Source organism: Haliotis rufescens, unplaced genomic scaffold, assembly GCF_023055435.1.
Source record: "Haliotis rufescens isolate VD_foot unplaced genomic scaffold, xgHalRufe1.0.p SCAF_133, whole genome shotgun sequence".
Lineage (NCBI taxonomy): Eukaryota > Metazoa > Mollusca > Gastropoda > Lepetellida > Haliotidae > Haliotis > Haliotis rufescens.
In genome coordinates, this window is record NW_025963817.1 from 209,424 (window position 1) to 228,876 (window position 19,453).

The 19,453-nt window shown below is 40.9% G+C and overlaps 1 protein-coding gene across 2 annotated transcripts in view; it reads right to left on the reverse strand.

Annotated features, from left to right (window-relative positions):
- Positions 1-19,453, reverse strand: part of LOC124130103 (serine/threonine-protein phosphatase 6 regulatory ankyrin repeat subunit B-like) — a 96,436-nt gene that overhangs the window by 6,719 nt on the left and 70,264 nt on the right. The window contains exons 3-7 of one of the 2 annotated variants that reach the window (XM_048394921.1): positions 19,267-19,312; positions 13,149-13,244; positions 12,782-12,901; positions 10,843-11,001; positions 9,655-9,771 (exon numbers count right to left, since the gene is read on the reverse strand). In XM_048394921.1, the coding sequence (XP_048250878.1) occupies positions 9,655-9,771; positions 10,843-11,001; positions 12,782-12,901; positions 13,149-13,244; positions 19,267-19,312 (538 nt within the window). The remainder of the gene's footprint in view (positions 1-9,654; positions 9,772-10,842; positions 11,002-12,781; positions 12,902-13,148; positions 13,245-19,266; positions 19,313-19,453) is intronic. The other variant, XM_048394920.1, reaches the window with a different exon arrangement.

Genomic DNA, 19,453 nt, shown 5'->3' on the forward strand with positions numbered 1-19,453 from the left:
GGATTCTGCCTTGTAGCAAACTATGTGTGCCACAAGGACTTGGGTTCCACTGTATTTAGAAACAGACGATAGATGCAATACTGTGTAACTTTATAACAATCAAATGAGTATTCAAATAGGAATACTCATATATTTACAATTACCCTTGAAAGGTTCCAAAACCGAATAGAATTACTTAAATTGTGATTACACTTGACCAATATATTTGGCAGTTTTTCCCGTTAATCTTAATTAAAGATAGGATAAATGATAAAAATATGATAATGATTTTACTCATGACTAATCATGGGCGGATACTACAGCTTTTTTAAAAGGGGGGGGGGGGGGGGGGTGCACAATTAAGATCTATTTATTGTCATTGGTGGTAATTTATACAGAAATAAAGATTTTTTTCGAAATAAAAAGGGGGGTGGGCACCGCAGAAAGTGATGATTCTGAATGAATAATGTCACATCAGTGTGATTCTGTAGGTTGTTTTATTACGACATTAATCAAGTCTAAAGGAATTAATACCACAGCAGTGTGACTATGTTTATGTGTTGTACACTGACGCTGACTATACCAATCTGAATGACTTTTGTGGTTTACTGCACAAACATAATTGACTTTAGGTATTCTTCTACCTTGAAATCCTTCTGAGATTTGACTAATTTGTTTATTTAGAAAATGGCATTGAAGCATCTGTTTCTGTTTTTGAATGTTCTTGCAAACACCTCTGGTTACTGAACCAATGAAATGTCATAAAATCAATAAATATGATTTTTTATCTTAACAATTTTTTTGTTTTGCTTCTTTAAGAAATATGATATTGATCATTCATAACATAGGTGCTTACATATATCAAATATACTAATGCCCTGAATGTTTTCCTACAATAAATACAGCTCACTGAACGAAGTTTTTAGTTCCATGTCAGTAGAAAAATTTTAATTGATATTTTTATGTACCGGTACTTTATTAGGTGTTTTCTGTGGATGCCATTAGTCTTATGCACCCATTTGGGTTAATGATATTCTGTTTCAAACTTCAATGAAACTCGTCTGTCAAGATGTAACAAGTACTGATACAGTTCCAAAATAATCTTTTAATCCCCCCAGGAACAAAGGCCCAAGTGAGCACATAGCCAATGACTTTCATTTTTTTGTCAGAGTGAGTATGGTGTTATGCCACTTTATGAGCAAAATTCCAACAATATCATGATGGGTGACACCAAGCAATGTACCGATGTGGTGAATCGAACGCCTCAACCACTAGGCTAGAACAAACTGGGAATATGAAGATGAAATGTAAGGATACCACCATACCAGGACTGAATGCTTTTCATTTAATACGCTGAACATCTAAAATGAAATATATAAGAACTTGAAAAATGTTTTCACCAAAAGTACATGCCCATAGATCTCAACTTTAAGGGGATATTTACAACTATAATAACACAGAATATTACTACAGCTATCTGCTATGCCCAGGCTAACATTAGTTACTAGGAGAAAAACATCTCGAAAAATTGCATCCGGATACCTGCCGGATACCTGCCGGATACCGTCAGCAATGTTCAATTTTCATGGTTAGTTTCCAATATATTTTTAGGTGTTTCACACTTAATTGAACAAAATGCACCCCCAAATTGTGACATGTTTTTGGAAACTCAGAATGAGGTATCCGGTGCCGGATCCCTGGCCACCCAGATTGAGGTATCCGGTGAGGTATCAGGTGCCGGATACCCGGATTCCAGGTGGCATACTTTCCGGTGAGGTGTCCATGCCGGATACCACGGATCTGGTTTCCGGCAAGGTATCTGCCACCGGATACCCGGACGCGTTTTGGGTAAGTGTCCGGTGGTATCCGGAAGGTATCCGGATACCGGAAACTGCATTTTTTTTGCTGTGAATGGGTCCAATTTTTGAATCAAACAAAGCAACAATTGTCTTCAAAGATATATCTGGATAAGTTTTCATGAGTTGAAATAACGGAAAACATGACTTTCTAGCTTGTAATGAAATAGTCTCACAAGCTTTAGACCAGATTAACCTGGAAGAAAATATAATGCTGACATTTCCATAGATTTATAAAGCCATTTTCCACTTTTTTAGATACCCGCCATTTCTGAAAAAAATAATTTTAGTCTGTTTTCAGTCGTACAAATGGGTATCTCTCATACCCTCACTTCTAGTCGCACCTTTAAAAGGAAGCCAGAAGCTGAAATGTAAACATTAAACTTGTTTCCCGGTTGCGCACGCACCTCCCTATGACATGTCACAAATCTCTCAGCGCGCCTCAGAGACTGTTCGCTCGAGAAAGACTGTCGCGGTAGACTGCTAGTTTGTATTCTACTAGTACTTATCGCTTGTCTACAGTTGTTGTTCTAATAAAGTAATAATAATATGTCTTACCTGTAGACTCCTGGAATGTAATCCTTGGTAATCCATTGTTTGTGTTCAACACATGTTTCACTGTTTGACTTGATTATACACGTGACATCATGTAGGGCATTTGTGCCTCATGTCAAAGAAAACTGTCTAAAGTAGATCCTGACAAGTATTGACCTTCCTGCATCATTAAGGACGGGTTTTCAACTTGTTCGTGGGATAAACGTTGTAAAGAATGTGAGCACTTGTCTTCTATAAACTTTAACTTGTATCTTCGTGTATGGCGAAGCAGGCTGCTGACCAGCACTACAAGCGGAGAAGGTCATCGGGTGGATCCTTGGACTCTGCACCCTCCACATCCGGCCCTGGGAGTGGCGAGTCGGCCACACCCAAGAAATCAGTTGATTAAGACCAGCCTCAGTCAACTTCTGTTTTCGCCTGCTGATGATACTACCCGCACGACTGATCTTCGTCAATCAGTTGATCAAGAGCGTCACTCATTCACCACCCGGTCCCGTCGTAACGGGACCGGGTGGTGACGAGGACCATGAGGGGACTACGGTCCCTAGTCGGTCCGTATCTTGTTCTACCAACGACGATAGGGACGTCGTACGGGACGACAGTGAACACACATCCATCTCTAGAAGTCGTTCCCGTTCCCGGGATGACAGGTCTAGTGCCTCGTCGAGAGACAGTAAACGACAAGAGGACGTTCATCGCCTTCGTGGTCGTCGGGAGTAGGATTCGGACGATAACTACGATGGGGATAGTAGTACTTCTACAGTTAGAGATCGTAGCCCTTATCCCCACGAGGATGTGCGACGTTCTCGCAGGGAGTTTCTGGGAGATCAGTGTCGTAGAGATAATGACAGAACGACACCCTCGTCTCACTTTCATATTGACCTGGCTTTGATAGCCCAGATCATGGCGGCGGTACTCGCCTCGACGGTGTCGACCAAGAAGGATTCGACTCTGTGGGGGTCCATGGACCGTCAACCAGTACACCAGCTCCTTCATCTACGCCTACACAATCGACGTCGACGATGGATTGTGACGACCGCCTAGGCCTCCAAAAGACATTGAGTTGTTTGCTTGGCTATCTAACTTTCTGCCTGAGTTATCAAAAGACGATGACAAACTGACGCGTGCTGGCTTTAAGGTCGGAGATACACCGCAGTCTCTTCAGTTTTGTCCTCCCGATGCCTTCAGAGCCATGACTAAAGATATGGACCAGAACTTTGCCTCTGCTCTGCCTGGGCAGAGTTTCAGCAAGCCGCCTGTTCGGTCTCGTTACCCGATTTATGGCATGCCGTTTTCGTCACCCATGAGTAGGGACTTGGATTGGGATCTACTCTTCAAGAAACCAGCGCCCTCCAAGATTCTTGTAGAAGACAGGCATTTGGAATCCATGGACACAGCTGTTTGTCACTAGCTACAACCGCTTGTTATGCTGTCGACAGCGATCAAGGCCCCCTCAGTGGGGAGAAAGAACCCCAGGAAGAGGACGAAAGGACGGTGCCAACGGTCCTCACCTGTATGCAATGGTGGATCTCGGACGTCCTTGCTCAGTCCCGATATGTATCAGACCAGATTACTACGGCACGTCGCTATGGTTACATCAACTGCACTGAACTACCTGATCGTCATGGCAGGACACTCTTACAGGCCCCGTGGTCATTGCAACAGTTGTTTGACGGTCGTACCAACGAAGTTCTGGACAGTACTACAGGGAAGCCGAGCGTGAAATCATCATTTTGGCTTTGCACAGCCTGTCCAGACGGCCACCGGTTTCGAACGCCCCAGGACGACATTACAGGAACAAGAATATGCAACGGGCGTTTCGTAGGGACATGCCTCGACAGCCGTCCCGCAAGAGAGATTTGGGCAGGAAAGGTCTCCAGGTCTCCTTTTCAAATTATCCAAGAGGCGGAAAGAGTCAGCGGGGAAAGAAGTGAGGACCCTTCCCTCAGCTCTCTGCGTCGGATGATATTACCGAACGACTTGCTCGTCTCGAAAGGATGCTTCAAGAAGGGTATCTCGATGTACCAATAGCTTCCGAGTTCCAGAAGTACATGTACCTCCGATTCGTCTACCAGGGTATTCATAACCAGTGGGCGGCCCTCCCATTTGGAATTTTACAGCCCCGTGCATTTTCACATGGATCATGAAGACGGTCGTAGAATGTCTCCATCGGCAGGCGATCAGGGTTGCCTTCTACCTAGACGACGGGCCCCATGCTCACCAGTTCACAGAAGCCCTTCAAGGAGAGTTAGTGACCACCCTGAGTCTACTACGGTACCTCGGGTGGATCGTCAACCTTCAAAAGGGATCTACAGTACATCGGGATACGCTTCCAGACGGGGGTCAATCTGGTCAAGGTACCTCAAGACCTTGTTCCAAGATTGTCAGCAGTGTTCTGAGACTCCTACATGAGCCAGTGTCAGTGCACACGTGGCAGGAAGTCCTCGGTCTGTTGACATTGGCACAAGACCTGACTCGCCGAGGTCGTCTTCAACTTCGTCCTCTGCAGAGATTGCTGTACCCCCATCTGGAGTTTCCCAACCTCCTGGTTCCACTTCCGGGGCAGCTACGTTTGTCATCTTGGAGTGGTGGCTCCAGCCGTCGAACGTTTGCGAAGGCGTCTTTATGAGCGAGCCTCCGTTCATACTACACCTATTCGTAGACGCGTCATTGGAAGGCTTGGGGGCGCACTTCAGGGACGACCAAGCGGCCGGGCTGTGGTCGCCAGAAGAAAAGCTCCTCCACATCAACTGCCTTGAGATGGAAGCAGTGATTCGGGTGGTCTGGAAACTTCGACTCCGTCGGAAACGGCTGTTGATACACTCGGACAACTCCACAGTTGTCCACTGCATCAACAAACAGGGAACAACTCGGTCGGCGGCCCTTCTGGACCGGACATTCAGGTTCTTTCGCCCTCGTCAACGACTTGGACATGCGCGTAAGAGCCCGTCACATCCGGGGGCCAAGAGTGTGATAGCCGACGCCCTGTCGAGACCATCGAGGCCGTCTCCCACGGAGTGGATGATCCATCCGACAGTCTTTCATCTGCTGACAGATCGACTGTGTTTGCCCCAAGTAGATCTCTTCGCAACCCTGTGCAACAACCACCTCCCTCGATTCGTGTCGCCGGTTCCAGACCCACGGGCATGGGACCACAACACTCTAGCGATATCGTGGGAGGGTCTAGACGCCATCGATACATGAGAAAGTTCGTCAAACGGCCAACCTACGTCCGCTTTTGGTCGCCAGAACGTGGTTCCTGGAACTTCTTCAGATCATCGATCAGCCAACCCATTGCCAGGTCAAGACAATCTCCTTCTTCATCCTCGCACCAACCACTTGCATCTCGGGATTAAGAACTTCCAGCTTCACGCCTGGGTTGGCTTAAGACCTCATTAATGATGAAAGCATATTTGGCTAAAGCGGCAGCACTTGTCTCGCTGGCACATCAAGTTACGACTCGTAAGCTGTACGATGACAAGTGGACCACTTTCTCCATTTTCGCCAGGTCTCGTGGTTTCAACCTGGCGGTAGCAACCCAACCACAGGTGACGGAGTTCCTAGTCTATCTCCGGTCATCTGGGCGTCTTTAAGGGTCGACGATCTCGACTTATCTGGCCGCTTGGCTTCAGTGGTGCCGTCTTCTACGGGCGACAAGCTCACTAAAGTACCGGAGTTGCAGAAGATTCTACGTGCCTTCATAGTTGAAGATCAGTCAGGTAAATTCCGACCGCCGGCAAGGGACCTTGATGTCGTTCTGCGCAACCTGTCTTGTCAGACTTACGAGCCTCAAGATCAGGTCGCGTTCGAAAACAGCTTTACTTCTCTTGCTGGCTAAGGCAGCGAGAGTATCGGAAATACATGCCATTGAAATCGCGGTCGGATTACGTTCGATCAGCGTAATCATGGGAACGTCCATGTTGGTCTCAGATGGGATTTTTTAGCGATATCTCAACAGAAGATGTTGAAGGACTCAGACAGTTTGGTCCACTCGTGGTGGCACAACAGATCTCCCAGAAAAGACAGTGAATTTGTGCTTTATTCACTTTGGACTTTTTACTCGACACTTCGTGTCATATAACATGTTACAATAAAAGCTGTTGCCGAATGTACGCATTCTTATGGTTTTCTTGTTGCGTGCAGTACTTTGGCTATTTTATTATGGTTATTCGGTGTATGCATCGTCTTCCCATACTTTATAGTACTGCTCGTATTTTTTAGTTGTATACTGCGAGTTTCTCTGTCACTAAATTATGCGCCGACCACACTTCAATGGCAGTTCAATTGACGCGTGCAGTTGTCCTGTCGCATCGTTAATTATAATTAGTTGTGTGTCGAAGAGCATTAACCATGCTGTGCGTTCGTGATAAACAACTTGTCTCGTCCGTGCATCTGGTCGAATGTTCTATTGTCACTACAGGGGTGAGGAACTTGGTACATTCGACGTGAAAGAAGTCACTTCCTGATTACTTCCCCGACCCTCCTTCCAGTGTTCCATCGAATTCTACCCATTTGTACGACTGAAAACAGACTAAAACATGTGTTTTTCAGAATAAAAACGATGTTTTATTGGTCTGTTTTCAGTCGTACGTTCCCACCCAGCCATCCCCACAGGGAGGTAATCCAGTCCAGTCCTGAATGATGGCTTATTCTTCGAGATTTGTGACATGTCAGAGGGAGGTGCATACGCAACCGGAGGGAAACAAGTTTAATGTTTACATTCCAGCTTCTGGCTTCCATTTAAACGTGCGACTAGAAGTGAGGGTATGAGAGATACCCATTTGTACGACTGAAAACAGACCAATAAAACATCGTTTTAATTCTGAAAAACACATTTTTCTTCTTTTTTTTCATATTTACCTCCATTGCCCATTTATTGCAAAATGATTCTAATATATCTAATTTTCTTTGCAATTCTCTCACGGAGTCTGCAAGTAGGACATCATCTGCCAAGAGTAGCAGCTTAATTGTTTCAATAACTAGACTTACAAAAATGCCCCGGCATTCACTTGCCATAATTTCAGACACTAAATTGACCGCCTCCTGAGAGCGGAAGGTTTCGGGGTTCAATCCCCGGCCGCTTCATACCAAAAGACGTTAAAGGATGGTACTTGTTGTTACCCTGTCTGGCGCTCGGCATTAAACAAGGACTGGTCTGCTCAGAGTCAGTATACTGTGTCTGAGTGGGGTATTCATGTTAAACTGCGGCATGGTACCTCAGTGAGCTAGCACTATAAATCGGCATCAGTCCGGACTAGTACAAACAGCCACACACACACACACACACACATGCATGCATGTCGCTATATAAGTGCAATAATCTTGGATGCGACGTTAAACCCAATTTCACCTCACCTCACCTCAGACACTAATTGATAAATAAAGAGAATAAAGAATAATGGGCTCAACATACAGCCCTGTCTTACACCACAAGAGGTGTTAAAACATCCGATATGCTATTACTTATCTTCACACATGCACAGACATTATTATACATATTTTCAATAACTTTATACATTTGACCAAGAACGCCCTTTTGAAGAAGTACATACAACATTTTCTTTCTATTAACAAATTCGAACGCCTTGCTGAAATCTATAAAGGTGGCATAAAATCGATGTTTTGGTTTTCTTAAATACTTTTGACACAAGGCCTGCAAAACAAAAATATTATGAGTTGTTAAATGGTCCTCTCTAAATCCAGCTTGGGATTCCGATAGTATCTAAGTCTATGTTCAACAACAGAAGTAAATAGTTTTCCCATTACATTTGGGAGAGATATTCCTCTGTAATTGGTAGGATTTGTTGACTCACCAGATTCATACAAAGAAATTATAAGACCACTATTCCAGACACAAGGGAAAGTCCCTGTCTTTAAAATGGCATATATAAGTATATTTAAGTATGGGACAATATTCATACAATATTTGTAGTACTCGGGTGGTATTCCATCTGGTCCAGGTGCCTTACCCAACTTTAAAGTTTTCAATACTTGTTTTATTTCCTCATCTGTTATCATATCTGAAAGCATATCAGCATCGTTACATTTCTCAGAATTCAAAAGATCATGGTGTCTGATTAAATCTGCAACAGATTTATCAAACTCATTATCAGAAACTTGTTCAGGATTTCATGAAAGAAAATAACCAATACAGACGGTGGCACCCCAAGTATTCGACTGCGATACTGTATTAAACGTTTAATACTAATGGCAATATTTATTTAGTAGGGCAGAATTTACGGACTCAATCGTTTTTTGTTTAAAACACTCTTGCTTTTCATGACATAATTTTCTAAAATTTACAACCTCAAATTTTGGGGCCTTTTTGTTGTTCGAAGAAGACACAAACATTTATATTTCAACTTTTTTAATACAATACATTCATTATTGAACCACTGAGGTTAATTATGAACCTGAAATGAATCTGATTGTTCTTTCCTTACTTTCTCAAAATGCGATCCTGCAACATAAAATAAATTTGTTTGCTGGTACATACCACATGTAAGTTGTCAGATGAGATAAATGAAAGTGACTAAACAGTTTCAATAATCACAAGAAATCTCTGCTAAAAGCAGAGTCCAGTGTACGATTCCGACTATATCTTATGTGACCTTAGCCTCTGATAAGATAGGATAAATGCAACTTTTCATGAACACCTGGTATCATCATTATGTCATTGAGATTCATAAAAGCAGACACACAAAACGCTTGAGAGTTGGATTCGAACACGAAATAATGTAATACTAGTTGCAGAACGACACCCATGAGTGCAACTGAAAACCGTCCTTTAGTTCACTGAATTCTGAATTGTTTGATCTTTAATGTGCAACATGAACACTCGTAACATACGAGAAATAAAACAGCTCCAATCTCATTCAAATCAGATCTCGGTTCTTGCTACTGCTAAACATAAAGCCTAAAGTTTCCGCAAGACTTGCTCATTTCAGCTCCATTCATTCCAGTATTGATATACACGCACATGTAAAGATTATGCCACTATATGGCTTTTGACTAAGTTTGATCTGAGTGAATAATAATGTATTGTCAGCCTTCATATCTTTAAAATTGCGATGATTGGGAATATGCGAGTGTTAGATGAAATGGATGACAATGGACACTGTCCACAGACATCATCATTTTGGCTGCATCAGATGTGTTTTTAAGACATATTACATACACAATACTGTAGGCTGGTGAACGAGTCGCAATATACAATCATTTCTTAATAAGGGGACAGAACACAAATTCATAACGGTAAACTCACCACTGGATGCGGTAAACGTGTTGCTTCTCCCGACTTGCTGTGCGCGTATATTGCCACCATCCAGACGGACTTCTATATTGTTGTTGTCACCAACCTGTGCAACTGATGTAGCATGATCTGGAAAATATGTGTCATGCTCAGACTTCCTGCATCATCAATTTCATACTGCATCTAATTAATCTGAAAGGACACACGTTTTACACAATTCTCTGCAAGCAATATACACACTTAAATATTCATAATCTATATTGCAAATTAATAAAAAGATGTTGTGAAAATGTCTTGACTGTCGTATTTGAATTTGTTGATATTTGGGAACCTGAAAGGCAGTACAGTCAAACCAGATAAATATTGATAAATTGGAAATAGAGCATCAAGACTGGAGCTCACAGGCACTTTTCTGGACTATTGTTATTTCGGTAAAGTCATTTTCTGTTTTGTTTGATGTTTAACGCCGCACTCAGCAATATTACCGCTATATGACAGCGGTCTATAAATAATCGAGGTTGGACCAGACAATCCAGTGATTGACAACATGAGCATCGATCCATGCAATTGGGATCGATGACATGCATCAACCAAGTCAGCGAGCCTGACCACCCGATCCCGTTAGTTGCCTCTTAGGACAAGCATAGTCGCCTTTTGTGGCAAGCATGGATTGCTGGAGAACTATATTCTACCCCGGATCTTCATAGGCCCGGTTACGTCATAAAGGGGTCAAGAATTAAATCAAACAACAGAGGTTTCTGAACAACAGGCAGGCAGAGGGACACTAGTATAGCTAGATAAACATGGTATTTAATGTCATCGCTGAGGTAACAACACAACCATTTTAAAATATGCTTTTCCACGTTCATATGAAACTTCATAATGTTTCATTCAGAAATGGCTGTGGAAAGGTCACAAATGCATTTTCAACATTGCATTAGTGGCGGAAATGTTTAAAATCCTCATTCTTTTTCAGCATGTTTAGCAACACAATAGGTGTGATCGGTCACACAAAGTCTTAATGGCAAAAATGGAAATGAAATGGAAAGTCCAACCAAGTGAGATAGAGCTGGAGCGTGGATGACCTCAGTAGCATTAAATTTTTAAATGGCTCATATGGCAAGCGCATCATTTAGGTATCATGCTATTTATTTCATAACATCAAAGCCAATACAGAACTTCTGGATCTCAAGAGCCTACCTTCAAGAGCCACATAACCATTGGTACTGTTGAGGAACCGAGTGTTAGGAATAATATTTTTTCTCATGGCCCCAGGAAGCTTATACTTTACTTCTTGGAAGATTTCGTCATCATCAAGATAATTGACTAATTGAACCTCTTTTTCTGCTTCTATGAGATCTGCAATTAAAGACAAATATTGCAAACATAATCCGATAGGGTAAAGGATAAACTGATAAAAAGTAGGTTAATGTTTTAAAAATTATCAGTACTCTAAATGGTAGAAACGTTTGAGATAAAGTCCGAAGACCTTTAATCTTTTTTAAAGGTAAAATGCTTGAAAGATGAGACAGAAACAAAGTGTAGTGGTAATATAAGAGAGAATTTGAAATCATCCAAGGATGGCAAGAATTCGATTAAATACAAGAGTGCTCTGAGAGCACTACATCCCCCGCATGAACTTTTTTAACAAGTTAAATGAAGCTCCGTAAAACAGGGGCAGTAACTCTGTCAAAATTAGTCGAAACGAAACGGGACTGCGATATGCGTATCATCAACATGTCGACATCTTGTGTGTTGAGTGTCAGGGATATTCTCTGGAAACTGTAGGAGGAGGTGATTTCACAAGCTTAGTACCCTCTGTGGGACGGAAGGACGGACGGACTGCGCCACGACATAATCCCCCTTCGGCCATTTCTGGCCCGGCGGGGGATAAAAAGCGACCAAATCCCTTCAATATTCCTAAAAAATATCTGCTGAAGTCCATTTTACTACTCCGTCTATATCATGAGCATGTGCAGGCATCCCCATGGGCAAGAAGTAGGTATCCCCATATCCCTTCCTGCTGATCTGTTTCTTTATGCATATGAATCGGCATGTCTGCTCAGACTGGCAAAATCAAATCAAGACAACTTGGCCAAGGAGTTTAACTTGAGCGTCAGGTTAGCAATGATCTGATATCGTTCAATAACGGTCAAATAGCCAATTCCCTTCAACTTTACCCACCTGAACACGAAATAAAAGAAACCAGTAAAATCGCCTCATCTCTTTCACCTTTAGATCTATACATAAAGATTCAGAGTGACATAAAACACCCCACAATACTGTATGAGGAATGACTTCAACTTTCGAAGAGTCAACTCTTGCCTATATGCCGAGGAATGTTCCAGCCTTTGGTACAATCGACCATGCTCGTTTTACTGCGATTTCAAAGATCAGCATAGTCTCTTGCTGAAAACATTCAAGGCCTCAGCAAATATTCCAAACGATTTTATGGTAGACACGTGGAGGACAATATCTTTTGACACGTCAGTGACAAATATGATGGAAAGATTCTGATATTTTGTAAAACATCGATGAGATATATATCTCATCATATCGGTTTACAGCAGAACAGCTGAGATGATTGATATTTTCGTTTGCCTACTTGTTCAAAGATGTAACTGGTCGTTTCACCTTACAGACCCATGAAGCATTGTACCTTTAGAAAGATTGGAATAGTCTAATACTGTACAAGAAAAAGTCCTAAGATTTACCCCAAAGATCAGCGTAAATATGAACATGACACAATTAAGATAATAACATTTAAATCCATGAAAAACATATCGTGTTGGTTGGTAGCACAATTCATGAAAATCTTTGTGTTTGTTTGTTTGTTGTTTAATGTCGGACGCGGGGGGGGGCTGAAAAATAGTCGAGTTTGGACAAGACAATCCAGCGTTATCATGAACATTGATCCATGCGACTGAGATATGATGACATGCATTAATCAAGTTAGCGAGTCTGACTACCCGATCCCGTTAGTCGCCTCTTATGACAAGCATAGTTGCCTTGTACAGCAAGCATGGGTTGCTGAAGACCTATTCTACCCCGGATCTTCACCGGTCGAAAACATATGTGTGTAATACGGTTGTAATAGGTTTTGATAGTTTAGCAGAAAATGATTGGAAAGTTTTGTCACCATTGAAAACACGTTTGAACATCCTGTATTCATCTTCCATCAACTGAGAAAACTCTTCATCAATCAACACAATCATACGTGTACAGTCTGTTTTGAGTGCCTCTGTGAACCTCTCAGCATCTACAAAAACAAATTAAAGAAAGACAATATGCTAAACGATTCAAGGGATCACAATCCATGCTTCAGCTTTTGTCTTGATATTCTTTCATTATCCAGTAGAAACACAAATACATACATGATCAATATTTAGTCAAACTGGACACAATGACAAAAAGGAACATCAAACATACAGCCTGTTTGGATAATCTATGTAAGGACATATTGACTTGATTACTGTCATGCATTACCGTAACAAAAGTATACTTACTGTCACACTCAAATCGTTGTATACTTCTACCGTTGTTTCTGAAGAACGCATCCACGTTGTCGGCGTGTCTTTTTGCACCACGTGTGTAGATGACAACTGATAAAATGTAGAGCATGTAAGTTGTGAAGCCGTGAGCAAAATGATTGCTCCTTGTTATATGTTAAATAATAACTCTTTTTCTGACAATTGGATGATTGAGGACAGTTGATATTTGTTCAAGATTTGTACCTGTTTATCATGACGAATGTTTCATTTTACTTAAAAGCCGAACCTGTTGGAAACCATTAGGTCTAATGTTTCTAGCCCTGTGTGTATAACTTTTTACCATTCAAAATAGTTTTTTTCATAATTATTATGAGGTTCGAAGATACTGCAAAGGGCGATTACAAAACGTCAAGGCAATGGTACTTCATATGTGATACGTTGCAAATACTACGAGTTGTTTGTGACTTGTTTTGCATTAACTTTACTTTGGTACAATATATTTAGCGGATATTTGTTAAAAACGGGTATTAGTCAGTGTAGAGTTTCCCCTTTAATATACACTATGCAATAAAGTTTTAATATATTTAGTTTTAGGTGAAACTACAGGAAAAAAAACAATATCTGGTAATGAAAGTAAGTGAGTATGTGGCAAGAACATTTCCGAGCCCACGCATATTGCTTTCTTGGAACCAAAAGCTAAAAGACACCTTTCTAAACACATTTAATCATGATGAAGCAACATCATTGATCGTTTGCGTACACATAATAATAATGCTGCATGTTTCTAAAACTGTCATCAGCAGATTGTGGGCCCGATGCCAACAAACACATTACGTCGATGATGAATGCCGCTATGTACGCCCAAGGGCAGCAACTCCAGGCAAGGACAGATCAGATCAGACTGATAGGATTAAGAAATGGGCTGCAAACTGACATTCAGATAAGGTACCGGTTTCAACAGGCAACTGGTGTAAGAGTACACGCCTATACGGCGCGAAGTCATTTGCACAGATGGAATTTGCGAACACAACGTCCGCGTGTCCAAGTTTACGTGTCCTCCCATGTGTCATCCCACAACTTACTGCACGTCATTTGAATCTGAGGCGTCAGTGGTGTAGGGAACATCGGCACTGAAAAAATCGACTTTTGGATAATGTCATGTTTTCTGACGAAACGAGGTGAAATATTGACTTCGATGACTGAAGGAATCAAATTTTGAGACGTCCTTTTGAACGTTTTATGGACGTTGATCGACATATCGAGGAAATCGCGCATGTCTGGCCAACAGAGGTGGTTTACCCGATTTTAGTGACGTTGGCTGCAAAATGCAAATTTCTGTTTTGACCTCCGACTTCTTTAACGACCTTAATGCACCACCATCTTATCACACTAAGCTTTAGAACCCATCTGATCGCCTATTCCCGAGCAGATATAATCATATCATTTCCATCTGTAATACCACATAGATTAGAAGAAATATCTTGTTGATTCCCGGTATCTCCTACTTTTTTGGCACACCACTTCATTGTCCTTTCAATAATTATTAGGATGTTATCTATATTACCACGCTTTTGTTCATTTGGAACCTCCTGTTCTTCTTCACTTGAGGTCTGAAATAATGGAAAAGTCATGACAATTGTTACAATACCATGGCAACAGTTAAATACTTAAGAAATAAAGTATATCTATGCAATATCTAAGGTTTATTCAATGACTATACTGTTCTGATATTAGGCAAAATAATAATAGATTCCATCTTGCAATAATGACACGGGCACCCTCTTCATGAAGGAGGTAGTTCGTGTCAATTCCCTGAGCAGTGCCGCATCCCTTACATGTAGCAGTGCCAGGATACCATTCATTCAACAACATTCACTTAATAAGTTGAAGTACTGTAATATTTCAAGTAGACTACCCTTACGAAAGAAGAAAAACAAATAATTCAACAACTCACGATCGCATCTTCCTCTGTCTGGCCTCCCACCTTGCCTGCCATTTGAGGAGAAAACTGACCTCTTGCCGCTTCTACATGTGGACAATCGGGGTCTGTGTGAACCATGTCCTGCCCAGGCAGACTGGTGTACGGGTTGTCGACCAGGTTCGCACAGCTTGTGGTCTGGTACACGTGCGTCACTGGAACAATGAACAATGATGTCCATCAGTGTGTCCACAACATTTTATTGGGGATAAAGCATCCATATAATGATAATAGGACAATTTGTTTATTTGTTTGATTAACGCAGCACTCAGCAATAGTCAAGCTATATGTCAGCGGTCTGTAAATAATCGAGTCTGGACCAGACAATCCAGTGATTGACATCATGAGCATCGATCTACGAAATTGATTGAGTTTGTGAGTTAAAATTTAACTTCGCATCGGCATCATTTCAGCCATATATCCACTCTACGGGAATGAGATGTTTGTTTGTTGTTTAATGTCGGACGCAGCAATATGACCGGATGGGGGGGGGGGGGGGGGGGGGGGGCTGAAAAATAGTCGAGTTTGGACAAGACAATCCAGCGTTATCATGAACATTGATCCATGCAACTGAGATATGATGACATGCATTAATTAAGTTAGCGAGTCTGACCTCCCGGTGCCGTTAGTCGCCTCTTACGACAGGCATAGTCGCTTTTCAGTCAGCAATTGCTGAACGCACTTTCTGTGTTTGACAAAACTAATTGTTTCTATAAGTCATGTACATGTAGTTTGTTTGAGGTAAAGAAGGATGTCACAATAACTTTTGTTGCTGGGTATATGTAATTCAATGTATTCACAACGGATGTGACGTCATTAACTTATTTCAATCAGGGTCAGGCTCAACAAAACAGTTTTAAGCAAGAAAAAGTCCCATTATGTTAGCAATTCAAACACTGTCCTCTGAGTTGGAGTTCATTGACGTCTCATGAAATACCATATTTTTATAATAAAAGTCATATTATGAAAATTAGAGATTATAATGAAAAGATTGAAAACTCGGACACATGCATGCATACAACACAAACAGAAACACACACACACACACACACACACACACACACACATGCCATAGAACATAAAAAACACAGGTGATTAATATTTCTTCAGTCTTTCAATTACAAATAGGAATATTGAACATGACTGGTCTTGATAATCCATCTGGAATATAGTGACTTGCATTGCAAAACAAAACCCTTTCAAATCCATTGTAAGATTTCGACTACATGTATATGTAGATCATAAGTATGTGTTTACCACCACATTTCCACCTCCTCCCCAACTTGAAAGAGCTATCTGGCAAGGAATATGTAAACAGTGATGACATCATTTCTGCTGTTGCGGACAGTTCACCCCACAGGAGGAATCCTTCTACACCAGTGGGACCCAGGCACTCCAGCATCGTTGGCAAAAGTGTGTGAAGAACGGAGGGGATTATGTTGAAAAGTAATGATGAACCAACTCCAACAATGCAGTGCATGCTTACCCTTTTTGCGATCTTAGTTTCTAGTAACATTTGTAAGATAATAATTAACGAATTGGAAACAGATTAAACCGGTAGTGAAGCATGACAGTGACGGGCGTGAGGCGAAATTTCCAAATTGATGATGTTGTATCAGTAGTGCGTAATACCGCCACGATTTGTCAAAAATGCTATCACTCCACGAGGCATACTGCGTAAGATTCTCCCAATGGATGTTTGTCCCCTGCCTTTTGCAGTGCTTGGCAGTAGTTGGGGGCAGGGATCTGGTTACTGGAAGTGACGCCATAGTCACGTGACCTGCGCCTTTCAAGATGGCAGCACTTCCGGTTCAATGACGCCACTCAGAAGTGGGTTCTACGTCACATTTTCTGTTTGCAATGGCTTATTTACATGTTCAAAGATTGGTTAAATATCAGTTGCAAGATAAATTGTCAATACCTCACTGTTCGAGAAAACAACTTTAAACATTTGTAAATATGTGTGTGTTTCATAACTTTTGACTAACAAGTTTCTAAAGATGTTATGAAATGTTTCAGGTACCTGGATTTCACAATCTGACACCAGCTACATTTAAGAAGATCTTGCTCACACAATTCAGACAAGGGACTCGCCGGATGATGAACAGTACTCCTGATAACAACCAACAGATTCACCTCAGAAAGTGATGATTCTGAATGAATAATGCCACATCAGTGTTACTGTAGGTGGTTTTATTATGACACTAATGAAGTCTGAATGAATTTATGCCAAAGCACTGTGACTATGTCCAGTTTGTGTACACCGATGCTGACTATACAAATCTGAATGAGTTTTGTGGTTTACTGCAGAAACATAATTGACTTTAGATATTCTTCTTCAATAAAATTCTTCTGAGATTTGACTAATTTGTTTATTTAGAAAATGGCATTGAAGCGTCTGTTCTGTAAGGCCTTGCAAACACCACTGGTTACTTTATGCTAGTTCCTCTTCTTGCTTGATTAAATTTCAATTTGTGATATGTACCAATGAAATGCCATATAATCAATAAATAAGATTTTTTTCCAAAAACATGATTTGTTTTGCTTCATTAGCATAAAGAAATATAATACTGATCAGCCATAACATAGGTGCTGAACAAATATAAAATGTACTAATGCCCTGAATGTTTTCCTACTATAAATACAGCTCACTTAACAAAAGTTGTAGTTCCACCTTAGTAGACAAATGACATTGATATTTTTTCTGTACTTTATTTAGGTGTTTTCTATGGATGCCATTAGTCTTATGCACCAATTTGGGACAATTGTATTCTGTTTTATATTCCCATGAAACTACACTGTCCGATATAACAAGTACTGATACCGTTCCAAACCAATCTGTTAATCTCACCAGGGCCAAATGCCAAAGCACATAGCCAATGACTTTCCATTTTTTTCTGAGTGAGAATGCTGTTTTGCCACTTTTAGCAATATTGCAACAATATCATGGTGGGGGACACCAGCAATAAGCTTCACACATTGGACCCATGTCGCAAAACAACTTGTGAACAGTGCATGCCCACATATCTCAGTTTGAGGAGGATATTTACAACTAAAATAACACAGAATATTACAACAGGTACCTGTAATGCACAGGCTAACATTATTTACCAGAAGCAAGTCATGAAGAAAATTTGCATCCGGATACCTTCCGGAAACCTTCCAGATGCCTTCAACAACCTTCAAATTGCTTGGTATTTTCAAGTTAATTTTTTTATGTGTTTCACACTTAAGTGAACAAAATGCACCCCCCAAATTTTGACATTTTTTTGGGAAGGTTTCCGGAAGGTATCTGGGCCGGATCCAAAATGGGAAGGTATCCGGAAGGTTTCCGGAAGGTTTCCGGAAGACGGAAACCTACACTTTTTTTGCTGTGATGTTAAATAATGACAACTAGAGGATTGAGGACAGTGGAGATTAGTTCAAGATTTGTACCTGTTTATCGTGACGAAGATTACATTTGACTCAAAAGCCGAACCTGTTGAAAACCGTTAGGTCTAATTTTTCTAGTTCTGTGAGTATATGTTTTGACCATTTAAAATAGTTATTTTTACAATTTTATGAGGTTCAAAAATACTGCAAACGGCGATTACAAAACGGCAAGGCAATAGCACTTCATATGTGATAAAGTTGCAAAAACTACGAGCCGTTTGTTACTAGTTTTGCTATAAAAACTTTACTTTGGTACGATATATTTAGCGGATATTTCAGTGTATTTTTCAGTGTAGAGTTTCCCCCTTTAATATACACTTTGCAAAACACTTTTAATATATTTTGTTTCAGGTCAAATTACAGGAAAATACAACAGTGACTGGCAATGAAAGTAAGTGATTTATGTGGCAAGAACATTTCCGAAACACAACTCCAAACACAACGTTGTGACAGTCATGAAGCACGTGACTTCGGACAGCACTCAGACAGGGTTGAATACTTGATTTACCATTGTTACTTGACTGACTCGCTTGTGAGTTTTCTTGGAACCAAACGCTAAAAGACATCTTTCTAAACATATTGATCATGATGAAGCAGCATCATTGGTCATGCGACGTTTGTAATGTTTTAAACATTTATGTGCTGGTATCCCGGTATCTCCTACTTTTTTGGCACACCACTTCATTGTCCTTTCAATAATTATTAGGAGGTTATCTATATTACCAGGCTTTTGTTCATTTGGAACCTCCTGTTCTTCTTCACTCGAGGTCTGAAATAATGGAAAAGTCATGACAATTGTTACAATAACATGACAACAGTTAAATACTTAAGAAATAAAGTATATCTATGCAATATCTAAGGTATATTCAATGACAGTTAGACTCTGACTACACTGTTCTGATATTAGGCC